The sequence below is a fragment of the Petaurus breviceps genome, unplaced genomic scaffold, assembly GCF_028583685.1.
Source record: "Petaurus breviceps papuanus isolate PSGF00001 unplaced genomic scaffold, PetGlider_PUasm1.0 90504, whole genome shotgun sequence".
Classification (NCBI taxonomy): domain Eukaryota; kingdom Metazoa; phylum Chordata; class Mammalia; order Diprotodontia; family Petauridae; genus Petaurus; species Petaurus breviceps.
The window spans coordinates 388,776-405,018 of NW_027187266.1; the positions used below are offsets into that span (position 1 = coordinate 388,776).

The window sequence follows — 16,243 nt, forward strand, 5'->3', positions numbered from 1 at the left end:
CTGATCTAGGGGGACAGGTAAAACAAACATGTAGGCTCATACAGGCAGGGCCTTTCTTTTAGGAGTCCTTTAATCTTTTGTGTTCATTCTGACCCCTTCCACTTATTTCCACGTTATTTCCTTCTCTTCCTTCCTGCATTTGTTTCCTCCTCACCTCAATTAAATAGATCATCTATCTGTGGGTCTAAAATTATAATATTCAATTCAGAGATACATTTCAGGAAGTGAAAGACTTAGCATTGTTGCATGATGTGGTGGAGAAAGCACTGGGTCTGGAGTCCGATGACCTAGATTCGAATCCTGTGTGACCTTGGGGTAAGTAAATTAATTTCTCTGGGCCTCTGTTTCTTCATCTGTAAATGAGAAAATTTGACTAGAAGACTTCCAAAGTCTTTTCTGCCTCTCACTCTATGATCCCATGTATCCATTATAATAATAACTGTTAGCATTTATATGGTGCTTTACAAATATTTTATTTTATCCTCACAAAGAACTTTGGAGGTAAATTCTATTATTATTCCCATTTCACAGATGAGGAAACTGAGGCAAAGACAGATATTGAGTGACTTGCCCTAGGTCACACAGCCAATAAGTGTCTAAAACCGGATTTGCACTCAGGTCTTCCTGACTCCAAGTCTCTATCATCTGAACAAAAATAGTGTAGATTATGGTAGAAAGAGTAGTGGATTGGAAATCATGAGATATAGTGGCCAGTCCCACCTCTTCCATTCATTAGCTGTGTAATCTGGGGAAACTTCTCTTTAGGCCTCATTTTACCCATCTGTAAAATGGAGAGGGGGAGCAGTTAGAACTGGAAGAGCACTTTCAGAACATTCAATCCAACACAGTCCCCAATTCCTCCCCATCTAAGGCACTTTCCAGAGGACTCAGTAATTCTCTAGAAAAAGTATTTGTACTTTAATCTGTGGTTAGAGAGCTCATTGTATATTGGAGACTAGAAATAAGAACAAGTCCTTCAATGAGAAGTTTTCAATTAGCAGTAATGGTACCTCAAGGGAAGTCAGTGAGGTTTGTGCTCATGTAGGAAGATGCTCCCACCCTTTGGCCCTGGATAATACTGTCATGGCTGCCATGAAGAAATATAAGCTGCCCTAGACCCGTATAGTCATTAGGACATGACTATTTGGGGCGTTTTTTTCTGCACATAGCTATAGATTTACTGTCCTGCAACACCATTAAGGGATTTGGTCAAGATTATATCGTCATGGCTGGCAGTACAATTAGTCTGCTGCCTCTAAATAATTAGTCCGGAGCTCGTCTCCCTCCCAGAAAAATCTTGGTCCAACTTTTTATCCTTCTCATAGAACTTTCTCACACATCCTGAAATGAAAGACTCAGGGGCATCTGGGGGCCAGTGCTACTATGGGAATGCTTTAGCTGGAAATATCTCACCATCCCCTTCCCATTTGATCATGTTTTTATGTGCCCTCTAACTACCTCTGGGGCCACATTAACAGGACATTCCTGCATGGAGAAACACTTCATCCATAGGATTCTTTCCTTTTATTTACCATGGGGCCAAAATGCCTCATTCCCAGATATTACCCACAATGTGGGATAGTGGGAAGAACTTTGGACACGGAGTAAGAAGAGCTGGGTTTGAATCCGGAGTGTGCCACTTCTCTCTCTTTCAGGAAGTAGGTAGCATATTGCATCATGGGGCCTCTAGAGTTGTGGCTGGTCACTGACTTGCCCACAGTTCTTAAATCTTTCCAACTGGTTTGCCCTTACAATCCTATGGTTATTGGATCCGCTATTGTACTCGCTTTGATCACTATCAGTGCCCAAATTCTTCCCTTGATCATCATGTACAAAATGACAGTATTCCTTTACATTCATATTCCAGTATTGTTTAATCATCCCCCAGCTGATGGGCTCCCCTTTAATTTCCAGTTCTTTGTCTCTATGGAAAGAGCGGCTATAAATATTTTTGTAAATATGGGTCTTTTCCCCCTTCTCTTATCTCTTCGGTGTATAGGCCTAGTAGTGATATAGTTGATTCAAAGGGTACATAGCCCTTCCTGCTTGCATCTATCCCTAAGTCTTGTAAGTAAGAGGACCCATTTCCAATTCTAAGGCTTGCCCAGGGCAAGATTATGAAGTAGGTGGAATTTTCTTCTTCTACCTGTCCTTATGTGGGTGCCTTCTAGCTTTTTATGTCTTCGTCCTCCATGGGAGCCTGGTATCCTTGTGCTCCCTTAGAACCCCTTAGTATCCCAAACCCATCCAGGTCTGTCCCATTCTGGACAAACTATGCCTCTTCCCACCCTCTCATCAGGTGATCTGATCTCACCTGCTGTCACAAGGGAGAATGAACACAAACTAATTCACAGTTTGGGGGAGTGAGCCTCCTACTCCTTTACTGTTCCGGTGCCTTTCTTGGATCAGAGACTGGCCAGACCAGATCCCTGATTATCTGCTTCCCATCTTCTGCTGGAACCATAATTTAGTTGCCTTGATCTAAGATCTGTCTTTCACCTCTTTACCTTCTGTCTCCAGGGCACCTAGATGGCACAATGGATAGAATGCTGGTCCTGGAATCAGGAAGACTCATCTTCCTGAGTTCAAATCTAGCCTAAGACACTTCCTAGCTGTGTGACCCTGGGCAAGTCACTTAACCCTGTTCCTCATCTGTAAAATGAGTTGGAGAAGGAAATGGCAAACTGCTCCAGTATCTTTGCCAAGGAAATCCCCAATGGGGTCATGAAGAGTTGGACACAACTGAAATGACTGAATAACAATAATAATTAAATGCTTCATTTTACAGAGGAGGAAACTGAGGCCTAAAGAAGGAAAATCATTTGCTCAAGATTATATTGGTAGTAAGTAGTAGAATTCCTCAACATTTGAACTCAGGTTCTCTAATATCAGATCCTTCTGTGTCCTGTCCACTACACCACATAATCCATCCTAGTCTCCTTTTCTTGGAAATGTGTCTTACAAACCAAGCCTTCTGTTCCATCAACTCTGCTGCTACTCCAGCACATCACCTTCTGTCTGAACTATAGCAATATAATTCTCTCATGTTCCCTTTCTTCCAGTTTCTTCTTTTATCCCTCACTCTTTCAGCAGTTTACTCTTTCTGAAACATCAATTTCATTGTGTCATTTGAGAATTTCCAATGGCTCCCCATTGTCATAGGGTAAGAGTGATTTTATCAACATCAATAATGTTAATAAACTCCCAGGTGAAAGAGATCCCTTTCTCAAGATTTCTGGGACTTCCCTGCATCTTGTTTGTTGACTTATTAGGTTGCCTCCTAACATTGAGAGATTTTGCCCAGGGTCATAGAGCCAGTCAGTATCCAAGGCAGAACTTGAACCCACATCATTCTGACTCCCATACCAATTAATTACATTACACTATACACAGTTATACATAACACACAATACTACAAAACATTGCCTTTTGTTATGATTTGCTTTACATAGAACTTTATGGTGATTTGCAAAGCACTTTGATGCACATTATCTAATTTAAAATTTTTTGAGGTCATCGGTCAGCCAATAAGCATTTACTAAACGGTCACTGTAAGCCAGGCAGTTCAGATATTGTAACATATATGATGAAAAAGAAGTTTACATGGTCATTAGTGAAAATAATTCATCAGGCCTCATAACAAAAAATGCCAACATTGACATATTTTAATATAAAGAATAGAATCAGAAATACCTTTCTTGACAATATCCAGTTTCATTTGTCTGGTTCAGGACACCACTTTTTAAGAATGACTTGGAGAAGGTGGAGCACCCAGAGGAAGGCAAACTCCAAGATGGTGAAGGGTTTTGAATCCAAACCAAATAGAGATCAGCTGAAGGACCTGGGAGACTGGGGACCTAGCCTGGAGAAAAAAAGCTGGGAGAGGGAGAAGGACTGTGCAGGGGAGATGAAAACTATCTCTAAGTATTTGAAGAGCTGTCCAATGCAAGGGAATTTAGACTTATTCTGTTTGGCCTCAGAAGGCAGAATTAGGAAGCTGCAAAGAGGCAAAGTGAGGCATGATGTAAAGAAAAAAACCTAAAGTGGAATGGAATGCGCAGCCTCTAGAAGGGGGAGGTCCCCTCCTTGAAAGCCTTCAAGCAGAAGCCAGACAAGTTACAGTGAGGGTTCCTTTCATGGGTGGGTTGTCCTGGATGGCCATTGAGCTCCCTTATGACTCTCAAATGCTGTGATTCGACTAAAACACAACAAAACAAAACTGGAGAAGAATGTTCCACAATGCTGTATGGTCAGCTACAATGTCTGTCTTCCCAGTTGTCAGGGAACAACAGGGTGTGAATGATAAGAAAGGCTGGGGGCCCAGTGGCTGAACCAGAAGGCTTTTGTTGTACTGCAGGTTAAGGAAACCTTTTTTCTTTTTTAAAGATACATAAATGGATTCTGATATCTGAGTTCAAAAAGAAAACAAAACAAAATAAAGCAAAAAAATCCTATGAACCAGGCACTGTGCTAAGAACTGAGCATACAGATATGAGCAAAAAGAAGATAGTCTGCCCTCAAAGAGTTTACCTTCTAATGAAGGATGACCACATATAAAAGGCAGCTGAAAGTGGGGGAGGTGGAGAGCAGATAGAACATTGGTGACAGGGAGGTCTGAGTTCAAATCTGTCCTCAGACACTTACTAGCTCTTATACCAACAGCAAGTCATTTAACTGTTGCCTCCCTCTCCATTGTGGAGATAATGATAAAACATACCTCCTAGAATTGTTTCAGGGGTCAAATGAAATATTTCTTAAAGTATTTTGCAAACCTTAAAGTAGATATAAATGCTAGCTTCTATTATTATTATTATTATTATTATTATTATTATTATTACTCTACCCACAAGGGAATAGTGGGAAAAAAGGTACAGAGTTAAAAATGGAGCCCAGAGAAGAATGAAGGAGTGAACATGGCCAATCTGGGCACTTTCCTTAAAATGGATGTGCTGGAAGGAACTGACCACAGAGAAAGAGGTTGAAGGGGAAGAATAGTTTCTTCCAGAGTGAGAAGGTGTTGGATTCTAGAGAAGAAAGTAGTTTAGAATCAGTACTAGAGCCAAGAGAGGAATAAAAGAATGAATAAACATTTATTAAGTGCTTATTATATTCCAGAAAGGCAGCAAAGTGGTACCATGTTTAGGATGCCAGGCCTGGAGTCAGGAAGACCTGAGTTCAAATGCAGCCTCAGATACTTACTATTAGTGTGCAATAGAGCAAGTCATTTCACCCTGTTTGCCTCGGTTTCCCCATCTGTAAAATGAGCTGTGGAAGGAAATGGTAAACCATTCCAGTATCTTTGCCAAGGAAAACCCCAGATGGGGTCATGAAGAGTTGGGTGTGACTGAAAACAGCTGAACAACAACGACATATGCCAGACAGGGTGCTAAATGCTGGAGATACAAAGAAAAGCGAAGCCCTATTCATGAGCTCATATTTTAACAGTGTAGACATCAAACATGATGCACATCTAGAATACATGCAAAGTAGATTGGGAGGTCATCTGAGAGGGAAGGCACCAGTAGTAAGCACAGGATCCCAAGAGGCTTCCTACAGAAGACGGGATTTAAGCTGTCTTAAAGGGGGTTCAGAGGGAGAGGTGAGGAGGAGGAGGGAATAGTCAGTGCAAGGCCAAGTGGAGGGTTGGATGTGACGACCAGCAGGTAGGCCAGTAGAGTTGGATTGTAAGGTATGTGGAAGGGAATGATGTATGAGGCCTGGAAAGAGAGAAAGGGGCCAGGTTGTGAACGGCTGTAAATGTCAAACAGAGCACTGTATATTTGATCCTGAAGGTAGTATATGGGAGCCACTAACATTTATTGAGTAACATTGAATAACATGCCTTAGATCTGGGATGTAGGAAGATTCCTTTGGTGGCCTACTGGAGGATGGCTCAGAATGTGGAGATACCAGAGGCAAAGAGACCAATTAGAAGGTTGTTACAATAGTCTGACAGAGAGGTGATGCTGAAAGGCTGAAGTAAGGTGGTTAAAGAGAAGGGGACCTATTTGAGAGATCTTGTCAAGGTAGAAATGTTAACATGTGACAACAGATTGGATATGTGGGGCAGACAGCATTATCTTCCTTATACCAATGAGGAACCAGTCTTGGGGAAATGAAATGACTGGCCCAGGATATTGCAGGTGTGGGGGGTTGCCTAGAACCCAATTTACCTCATCCTGCTGATTCCAGTTTCAATGCTCTCAAGTCCCTTAGTGAATGTTGAAGGTGAATAAAATTACAGAAGGGGTAGCAGGAAGGGAGAGCTTTACCTCTTTGAAACAAGAATGTTCCCTGCATTCAAAGTGTGAGAACCAGCAAAGCAGAAGCCAACAGTACTTGTTAACACCAGTGTTCCCTGTCTAGGAAGTGGGTTTGACAGGTTCCCAAGTAAACAGATTTTATCACAAAGTGGCAAAGATGTTAGCTGAATGATTTCACTATACCCACCTAAGAGCTGCAAGGGGTTTCACTTTATTGCAGTGAGGCTGAGAAAGGAGACCAGGGCCAGGAGCGAGCCTTAATCTGGAACCTAACCAAGAACAGAAGCCAACACTCTCATGCAGTCCATCAGTCAGCAGGTTTTTATTAAGTGCCTACTGTGTGCCAGGTATGATATAAAGAGAATAAAAAGGACAAAACAAACTGGATACAATAAATACCAGTCCCTGCTCTCAAGGAGTCCCATGTGTGCATGCATTTCAGAGTCATCAGACATTCATACCTGATGGCTGCAAAAAGGCTAAGCCCTGCCCCCCCTAACACACACACACACACACACACACACACTCTTAGGAGAAATCATGGGCATTGCTGGGATTATCATGACTTTATGTAGCTAGACTCGCTGAAACACCCCTTTGCCTGCTGTTGCTTCCTTCTCCTTCTCCTCTATCTCTTTCTACAGTACTCTTATTTTCCAACATCCCTCCCTCACCTATCCAGAGATCAGTCTCTAATAATAAAGAATAAAAAGGCATTTCAGCAATAATATAAATGAACAAGTTTTGGTACTGAATTGATGAAATATTGTGCTCTAAGAAATGAACAAATAGATGATTTCAGAGACATTGGAAAGACTTGTACGAACTGATGAAAGAAGCAAAACCAAAAAGGATTCATATTATAAAATCAGTATTATAAAAATGAACAATTTGGAGGACTTTTGTGAATTGATGAAGAATTAAATGAGCAGAACCAGGAGAAGAATTTATGCAATAACAACAGCACTGTGAAAACAAAGAACTTTGAAAGTTGTAAGACAATGACCATTCATGATTCCAGAGGATCAATGATGAAACATGCTGTTATAGAGAGATGATGGATTCGGGGCACAGAACACGACATAATGATTTTTGTTTCCTTCTTTTTTATAATATTGGAGAATGGGAGGAAGAGGAAAATAGATTTCTGTTCATTAAAACAAAAATAAAGAGGCAGGAGAATGTTCAATTCATTTATTCATTTGACAAGTATTTATTACACAACTAACAGGTGCAGAATTCTGTGCTAGTTTGGGGAGGTGTGGGGAGGGAGGGGGGAATAAAAGGTATGGCTATGACCTAATGCTTAACTTTGTGGGATTAGCAAAATAGCAACCTGAAACAGGCTACAAGGGACCTCGTAGCAGCTGCTTCTGTTGTTGTTTTGTTGTTCAGTCATGTTTGACTCTTCATGATTCCATTTGGGGTTTTCTTGGCAAAGATGCTGGAGTGGTTTTCCATTTCCTTCTCCAACTCATTTTACAGATGAGAAAACTGAGGCAAACAGGGTTAAGTGACTTGCCCAGGGTCACAGAACTATTCAGTATCTGAGGTTGCATTTGAACTCAGGGTCTTCCCGACTCCAGGACCAGAACTCTATCCACCGAGCCACCTAGCTGTCCTAGCAACTCTGAATCAGGAAACTGAGCCCATAATCTGAGCTTCTGTGGAAGTCAGTAAATACAGGCACTTGAGCATTTGTGGAATTTGATTGAATCTATGAATTGGGATAAAAATTATAATAAGTATTTTTAATATCAGCTTACATTTATATAAGTATTTTATCATTACTGAGAGTTCTCAATATGTATATATTTTTTATTGATTTAATTTTTAGATTTTCAGCTTTGAAAATGTGGAACTCATTTTCTTTTCTTTTTTTTTTAGTGAACACTCTATTTATACCATAACAAATCAAAGCAAAACATTCACAGAAAATCAAGGTACTGCATTCACAATATTACAATTTATCACAGAAAATCACAATATAGTATTCACAACAGCTTATCATTAAAATGGCCACATAGTTTTCACCAAAGTGGTCACAATATTTAGAACAAAGAACAATCATCTCAAAGTACAATAGTCAAAGACTTCCACTCATGGGGCACACTAAATTAACTCAATCAGTCCCTTATTCAGCAATCTATTACTAAGTATCATTAATCACTAAGTACAATCATTAGAAAATACACAAACCCTCCACCCCTAGGTCACTAGTAAACTACAATTTCATTATTACTTAGTATCCACAGAGAGGTCTTTTCATCTTGACTTGGGCGTGGTTCTCAGATTCCCTGGATCCCCTTCCATGGTCCCAGATTCTACCTGGATTCACCAGACTGTCACCTGGGTTCAATGGCAGACAGCTCCCAGTTCCTTGTCCAGCTCTGTAGGTTGGAACTCATTTTCTATAGATTATTTTGATTCTCATAGCTACCCATGAGGTAGGTAATTTAGTCCACCCATTTTGTAGTTAAGGACACTGAAGTTCAGAGTGACTTACTGAAGGGTCATGCCAGTAAAAAGTGATAGACTCAGGACTCCAAGCCTAATTCTTCCACCAGCCCTACCACCCCCAGACTGTAAGGTCTGGTTTCTACATGACTCTGTTGGCCCAAAGATCCTCTTTTTTGATGGATGGATCTTTGTGTTCTTTCTGCCCATCTGTAACCACCCACTCAGTTCCTGAGTCATGACGCTCATATTCTTCCCTTGAACACATCTGGCCTTAGATTAGCGGGTAGGAGCCCACTCTAGCCTTCAGATCCCATGAGTGTGTGATTCAACTGAATTCCCTTTGCCTTCTATCATTGCAGAAATTCTAGTCTAGCCTTGTTCACATACCTAGACAGTTTTGGAGGAGAGTCAAGTGCCCTAACTCTGTTTACTCCCCTTAATGACCTGAGCACCAGAAGATGAATACCAATGAATTCTACTTAGCAAATTCTATTAGAACTCCTTCAGAATCCCCTCAGGGGATTTCAACAAATGTAACCCCAGAAGGTGCTAAGGGTGATCGTGGGCAAATCATTTAACATCTCTTTTCTTGTTTCTTCATCTGTAAAATGGAGATCATTAATAATAGCACCTACCTCCCCAGGTCGTTGTGAGGATCAAATAAATAATATCTCTAAAGAGCTTTGCAAACCTGAAAGCACTATATAAATACTTATTATTGCCTTAGGTCAAATAGCCAGTATGTGTCATAGGGAATACTTGAATTCAGATCTTCCTGACTCTGAGCTGACTTTTTCTATATTGCCTCTCATTGACACTATTACTTATTGAAAATGGATATTATTAAAAAATGTATCACATTTTCAAAGCCATACACAGATTTTCAAAGCACTTTCTCATATGATTCTCACAAACCTAAAAGGAAACTGAGTCTCAGAGAGGTTACCATTTGTAGCTTGACTTAGAAGTTTGTATATATATATGTATATATATATATATATATATATATATATATATATATATCTGTCACCCAATCTGGCTTGTCATTGAGGGTTTCCTAAGAAGGATTTGAAGGAGCCCCAGAGTATAGATATTAATATCAAATGGGTCAATAGCCAGGATTAATATTCAGAGCCCCAGAGTGGTTCAGTCTATTCCTGTGCTATTATGTCTGCACCTATCAATGCCTTATAGAATTTGAATTCAGAAAGACACACCCTGCCAACTGAGTGTCACAATTAGAAACCAATAATGAATGCACAGCTCTCTCCCTCTCTTGACTTCTCCCAAACACAGAGGAACAGTAACAACCCACTCCCAAGGAGCACTGTGGGGAAGCCACTCAGACTATGAGATCTATGAAGATTCTGACAACATAATTCTTTGCTTCCCACTCACTCTCTGTGGGGATGTGTAAAGTACACTTGACTACATCTCAAATTCAATTCTTCATCTCTTCACAAAAGGGGAACAAAATCTATCCTACATTAAAAAAAAAATTAAATAGCATCTTCTTCAAAGGGATTTGGTAGAAATGATTACAGTTATGACTTCAGTGTTATGGAACCCCTGTGGGAGTGAAGGGTATAACATACACAATGAGTAACTCCACCCACTACATACAGCAGAGCTTCAAGGAAAGATTGGGTAAAGGTAGGGAGTGCCTGGGAGATGCTCTGGAAGAAGACCCCTATTCTTTTGGATCTGGGAGAATTATGGTTTTAAAAGGTCCTGGGGCACTACTCTGGTAGTGACAGCTGGAGTGTTGAAATTTAGAGGTGCTTGTACTGGCTCAGCACTTGGGAGAGACTGGTTGGCAAGGAATAATTAGTTAAAATAGCAAACTACCATCCCTCCCTGCCCCCCTAAAGTCACACCTTGGGCTGACTCTTCCTATGCTGCCGTCCCTCCCCATTGCTACCTAATATTTGCCTTATTGTGTTCTGGGGTACCTGTATCCTCCCACTTCCATTCTATGTTCCAAGGTTGAGGTCTCCTTGTCTCCAAAGGCATTTGTATCAAGTTGATTTGTGCTGCTTGTCCAGGGGAGAGAGATGTTAGTTATACCTCTAAAAAGACCTCATATTTATATAGTACTTTGTGGTTTCCAAAGGGCTTTCTGCTTAACAACCCTGTGGAGTAGTATTTTGTTATCATCCCAATTTTACAGGTTAGCAAATGGAGGCCCAAAGAGGTTAAAGTGAATTATTCAAACACACTGATATTTATGTGGCAGAGAAAGAACTTTGAGCACAAGTTTTCTGATTTCAAAGTCCAATGCTCTCATTACTACATCCCTCAGACACTGCATTTGTCCAGATGGCAGAGTCTACTCCTTATAAATTGGTCAGAAACAAAAAAAATCCCAGATCTATCAGAGAGAACTCAGGACAAGAAGTAGAGCACAAAAATGGGGAAGGGCCCTTAAGAAAGCCTTGAGGTTCTCTCTTCAGGTAGGTGAATATCTGTGCCATCAAGGAAAAGAGTTGTTTGGTCTCCTCTTGAGAGCCTATAGACAAAGAATATCGATAGCCCAATGTCATATTCCTATTACTATGACATCAACAAATTTTACCCTGTGACCCACCCTATTATCTCCTGCTTTTATTTCATCCCATTTATTTTTGCTCATTTGCCTGTTTGAAGACAGAGAGTAGCGGGGATGACATTCTGAATGCCTACACCCTCTGCTTGGTTTAATTATGGATCAGAATCAGGCTCACATTTGTATTTGGTGTACTGGCCTCCCATGCTACAACATGAGAATCAAATCTATCCTTTCTGGCTCCTTCAAATCTATCCTTCGTGGCCAAGACCTAAAGAGGACAAATGAGATCACCCAAACACAGTGCCCTGCAGGAAGGCACTGCAAAGGTAAACACAGAAATTGCCTCCCAAAGAGGTGAGTCACAATCATTCTGGGTAGCAGTAAACTCCTGAGTACATTCAACTCTTTTTCCCTATGGCTGAAAACACCCCCTGCTTTTCCTTAGCAGGGGACAGGCCAGAACAAGGTGATCCCTCCAGGCATGTGCTGGAGCCAGATCCAACTGGCTTGGAGTTGATTGTTAAATTTTTAGTGTTAACGTTTGCACCTCAGAAATCAGCAAATGCTGTAAATAGGGTTTAATTTAGTGTTTCCTTGATGCTCTAGACTTAAGAAAGTGATAGAAAAAAATGTCAATAATGCAAATTAAACTTAAAAGTGTGTCCTGCTCATGTTTTCCCCCAGAAGCAATCATTTTATAGAAGCACACACCTACTTGCCACAGATAATTAATTGGTGGGAAATAGGAAGTGAAAAATGTCTAGCATCAACAATAACCTTGTGAAGCAGACAATATCATAGAACAACAAACGTATTTAGCACCCACCTGTGCAGAGCACTGAGCTGTTGCTGGGGGGTTTGGAGGGACGAGGTACAAAACTCCAAAAAGATGTACTCCCTGAGAATTGTAATACACTACGTTAAATAACAAGTGCACTACAAAGGTGCAAAACAAAACTTGATCTAAGATTGGAGGGGGACCTGTGACCTCCAGGAAGATCCAGGAAAGCTTCCTAGAAAAGGTGGCATTTGAGCTGAAAGTGTAAAGGATGGATAGAAATTCAGCAGAGAAAAATGGGGAAGGACATTCCAGACATGGGGAAAAGTGTGAACCAAGACACAGGGGTGGTAAGAGAGGCCATATTTGGGTGCAGGGCAGGAGTTCTTAGCCTTTTTATGTCATGGACCCCTCTGGCAGTCTGATGAAGCCCATGGAAACTCCTCAAAATCATGTTTGTTGCCTACATTCAAAACTGAAGGAAATGTTAAATTTCAATTCAAGTTTAGTGAAAATACAAATGTATTTTTTCCCATTCAAATTTACAGGATCCCTTGTACCTCTTGAAATCTGGTCCATGAACCCCAGATTAAAAATCACTAGTGTGTAAACAGTTTGGCTGAGAATAATATGGGATAGGGCATGCCACAATCAAGTGAATGGATGAATGAATGAATAAATGAATGAATTTTTTAAAGATTTTATTCAGTGTTTCCTAGGTACCATTTGCTGCCCTAAATGCTGGGATACCATTACAAGAATCAAGATAGTTCTTGCCCTCAAGGAGCTTACATTCTAACAGAAGAAAATAATACATATAGAAGAGTGGTGGCCAGGGAGGGATGTTTTGGTCCCTCATGTCATAGACATGATAAGTGGAGTCAAAGAGCAATTAATTCACATGTCCTTTCTAGGAACAGGAGGGTTGATTTGACTACTATGAGGGTGATGAGGGATGGCTCATAATAGGTTCAGCAGGAACTCTGATCTTATCTAAAACCAGAAAGCTTTCGATTCAGTCTTGAAAGAATTCAGTAGGCCCAAGCAAACTTGGAGTCAGAGTTGTAAAAGTTTATTTTATGCTTTACAACAGGCAAGGGTCCTTAGGGGACCTGCAAGTTTAATGTTAGGCTATACAGTGGGCAAGAGTCCTTTAGAGGACCTGAAACCTCAAAGGGGTAGAATTAAGATTTTTATAGAGTAATCCATAGTAGAAACCATGCCAATTATGCTAATTAGGTGATTAAGGGTGGGATTAGGGAGGAGTTAAGGTGGGGCCAGTGTTTAAAGGAACATGCATCTTTAATGTAACTGCACAGGCGTATTGCCCATGATTCACTGGGAAAAAGCCCAAGGAGGGGGCTACCTGGAGGTGTGGTTTTAGGCTTCAAACGTCACTAAGTCAGATAGCAGTCAAGGGCTGATGGAGAAGTGCCCAGTCTGTCACCCATCAGTGTCATGTTTGACAAGACTGATGTCTGGGAACCAAGGCTCTTAAGCAGTTAACCCAGAGATACGGTCCTGAAGGATTCATTGAGGCAGCCAAGGAGTCAACCTAGACATAGGGTACTGAAGGATTCATGGGGGCAGTGGGACACTATACAAGGGGGAGATAATAGTTGCCTAAGCTGGAATGTTTATAGATACTTAAGTGAAGGATTCATAAGAATAGCTTGTTATTGTTCCAAGCTGAGATAAACAATTCATGAGTTGTTGCTGGGCAGAGTTAATGCTCTGAAGCTGGGGGGGGGGGCAGTGTTAGTGTGTGATTTTACAAACTGGTTTTACAGATTGATATTACAAAGTTTTACAGACTGATGTTACACATATAGATCCCAAGCACCCCATCATTACTGTTGTTACAAATTGGTATTACAAATTGATTTTACAAATATAGATCCCAAGCACCCCATCATTACTGATGTTACAAATTGGTATTACAAATTGATTTTACAAACATAGATCCCAAGCACCCCATCAAGGGTGCCCCTTAAAATAGCACAAAGCTTGACCTGCTGCCTTTGTACTAGTATCCCAGGAGCCCCTCTGTTAAACTCCTGAGCTCCTGTGTTCACACTGGAGCCCCTGCTGAACCTGCGTACTCCTTCCCATGCCTCAGGCACTGGCACCTTAGCAGAGCTTCCTGTCTGGCACAAGGAGCCTCCTGGTTATTCTTCAGCACATGCCCTGCTCTGCCAGCAGACATAGAAGGCTTGCTTTTCAACACTGCCTGGTGCTCTGCGTACCCTTTCTGGGTCTTCTTGGCAAAAATTTCCTCCAAAGACTCCTGCTTACTCTTGTCTGTTCCTGCCCCTTTGCAGTATGGAACCACGGAGACTCCAAGAATGATATCCTGGGATTGACTCAGCTACAGTTCTGAAAGGGAGTTACATTGTGTTGTGTCATTGTGCTTTTCTTTGTTGGTTCCAGGGGCCAGCAGCAACAGTCTTGTGTATCCTCTACACCATCATCTAGGCAATGACCTCAAGAGCCTGGGGCTGAGGAGGAAGAAGAGGAGGAGGAACTGCCCTGTGTTGCCAGCAACCCTCAATGCTTTGGGGAACCAGGAGGTTGTAGGATGACTGCACCTCAGATCCACATAGAAGAAGTGGTAGGTGGAGAAGGAGGATACTTAGGGGCAACCCCTCCTCCTGATGACCACCTGCTCAGCCTGAAAGTCCTCACAGAGAAACTGAGGCTTCAGACCCGGAGGCCTTCCTACCTGGAATGGCAGGCCAAGCTAGAGGAGCAAACTTGGAATTTCCCCAGGTCTACTGATGAGCAGGAGGGGAAAGAACCAAGGAAATCCAGAGAAGAGGAGTTGCCTTCTCTAAGGAAGCTGCAACAGCAACTCCATGGGAGTAACAGCCAGGACCAGCCACCTCTGACTACTAGAAAACTGGATAGCTTTGAGAGCATTGATGAAGCTTTGCATTGGCTAAGGAAGGAACTGGTGAGTGGTTTACCTTTCAAACCCTTTTAGGAAAAAGAAAAGATGTTGGCTCCATTCATCTTCAACCTAAATAAATAAATAAATGAATGAATGCCTACCATGTTGGCCTTATATGAGGGGGAAAATAATAATTTTCAAATTGAACAAGTCACTCAGGATGGTATGTCCACATCCATTAAAATAGAGAGCACGGGTTCATTCGCACCCATTTTTGTTCTGTCCCAAGCAGAATTATGTGATGAGTTGTTTATCTTTAGCAATTCCTTTACTTGTCCTTTTGCCCTCCCTCCTCCTATCCCTATTTTCTAGAAATCAGGGTGCCTAGTGCCCTCGTAAAACTTTGTTCTCTTTGGTCACAGTGACTCTGTTCTTCCCTCCACCACACAACTTTTACCCTCCCCTTGTCCAACCCCTTTAGGGTGACTGTGATGGTAGTAAAAAGGTGTGGTGGAAAAAACCATAAAAATTGGATTTGGAAGACCCCTGTTCAAGGGAGACAGTGTGGTACAGTGGAAAGAATACTGGATTCAAATCCACATTCTGTTTCTTATTATTTGTGTGTCTTTGGTAAAGTCACCTAATCTCTGTAATCTAAGTTCCTAATCAGAGTTGGGGACTAGAGGAATCTCTGATTTTTGTTGTTGGGTTGTTTCAGTTGTGTACAGCTCTCTGTGATCTCATTTGGGGGTTTTCTTGACAAAGATACTAAAGTGGTTTGCCATTTCTTTCTCCATGTTATTTTACAGATGAAGAACTGAGGCAAACAGGGTTAAGTGACTTGTCCAGAGTTACACAGCTAGTAAGTGTCAGAGGTCAAATTTGAACTCAGGTCCTCCAGACTCCAGCTCCAGCTCTCTATCCTGGTTGCCCAAAGACAAAGGTTAATTCTTAACCTATGATTTTATGATCCTAATTCCTAGTTCCCACTGTGCCATTGACTAGCTCTGTTACCTTGGGCTTTAACTGATTCAGTGGGGATAGCCATTCTCAGACCATTTGCGTATCGCTCAGGGTTGTTGGGAGTCTCATTAATGAGGCTGATCATAAATGAGAAATGCTTTTGAATGTGCTCTATGAATGAATTATAATTAACCAGAATATTCTATTCCCCTTCCCCCCCTCCCCCCTCCACACCATCACTTTCATTGAGGTTTTCCTGTAGTAGTCCAAAGCCAGACAATAATGATTACTTTCATCTACCAATGAGGAATCAGATCTGGTCCTCAATGTAGGTTAAGTAG

The 16,243-nt window shown here is 41.4% G+C and overlaps 1 protein-coding gene across 1 annotated transcript in view; it reads left to right on the forward strand.

Annotated features, from left to right (window-relative positions):
- FAM167A (family with sequence similarity 167 member A) overlaps positions 1-16,243 on the forward strand; it is a 50,007-nt gene that overhangs the window by 16,788 nt on the left and 16,976 nt on the right. Inside the window, exon 2 of the mRNA XM_069062770.1 lies at positions 14,480-15,002. Within this exon, the coding sequence (XP_068918871.1) occupies positions 14,628-15,002 (375 nt within the window). The 5' untranslated portion in view covers positions 14,480-14,627. The remainder of the gene's footprint in view (positions 1-14,479; positions 15,003-16,243) is intronic.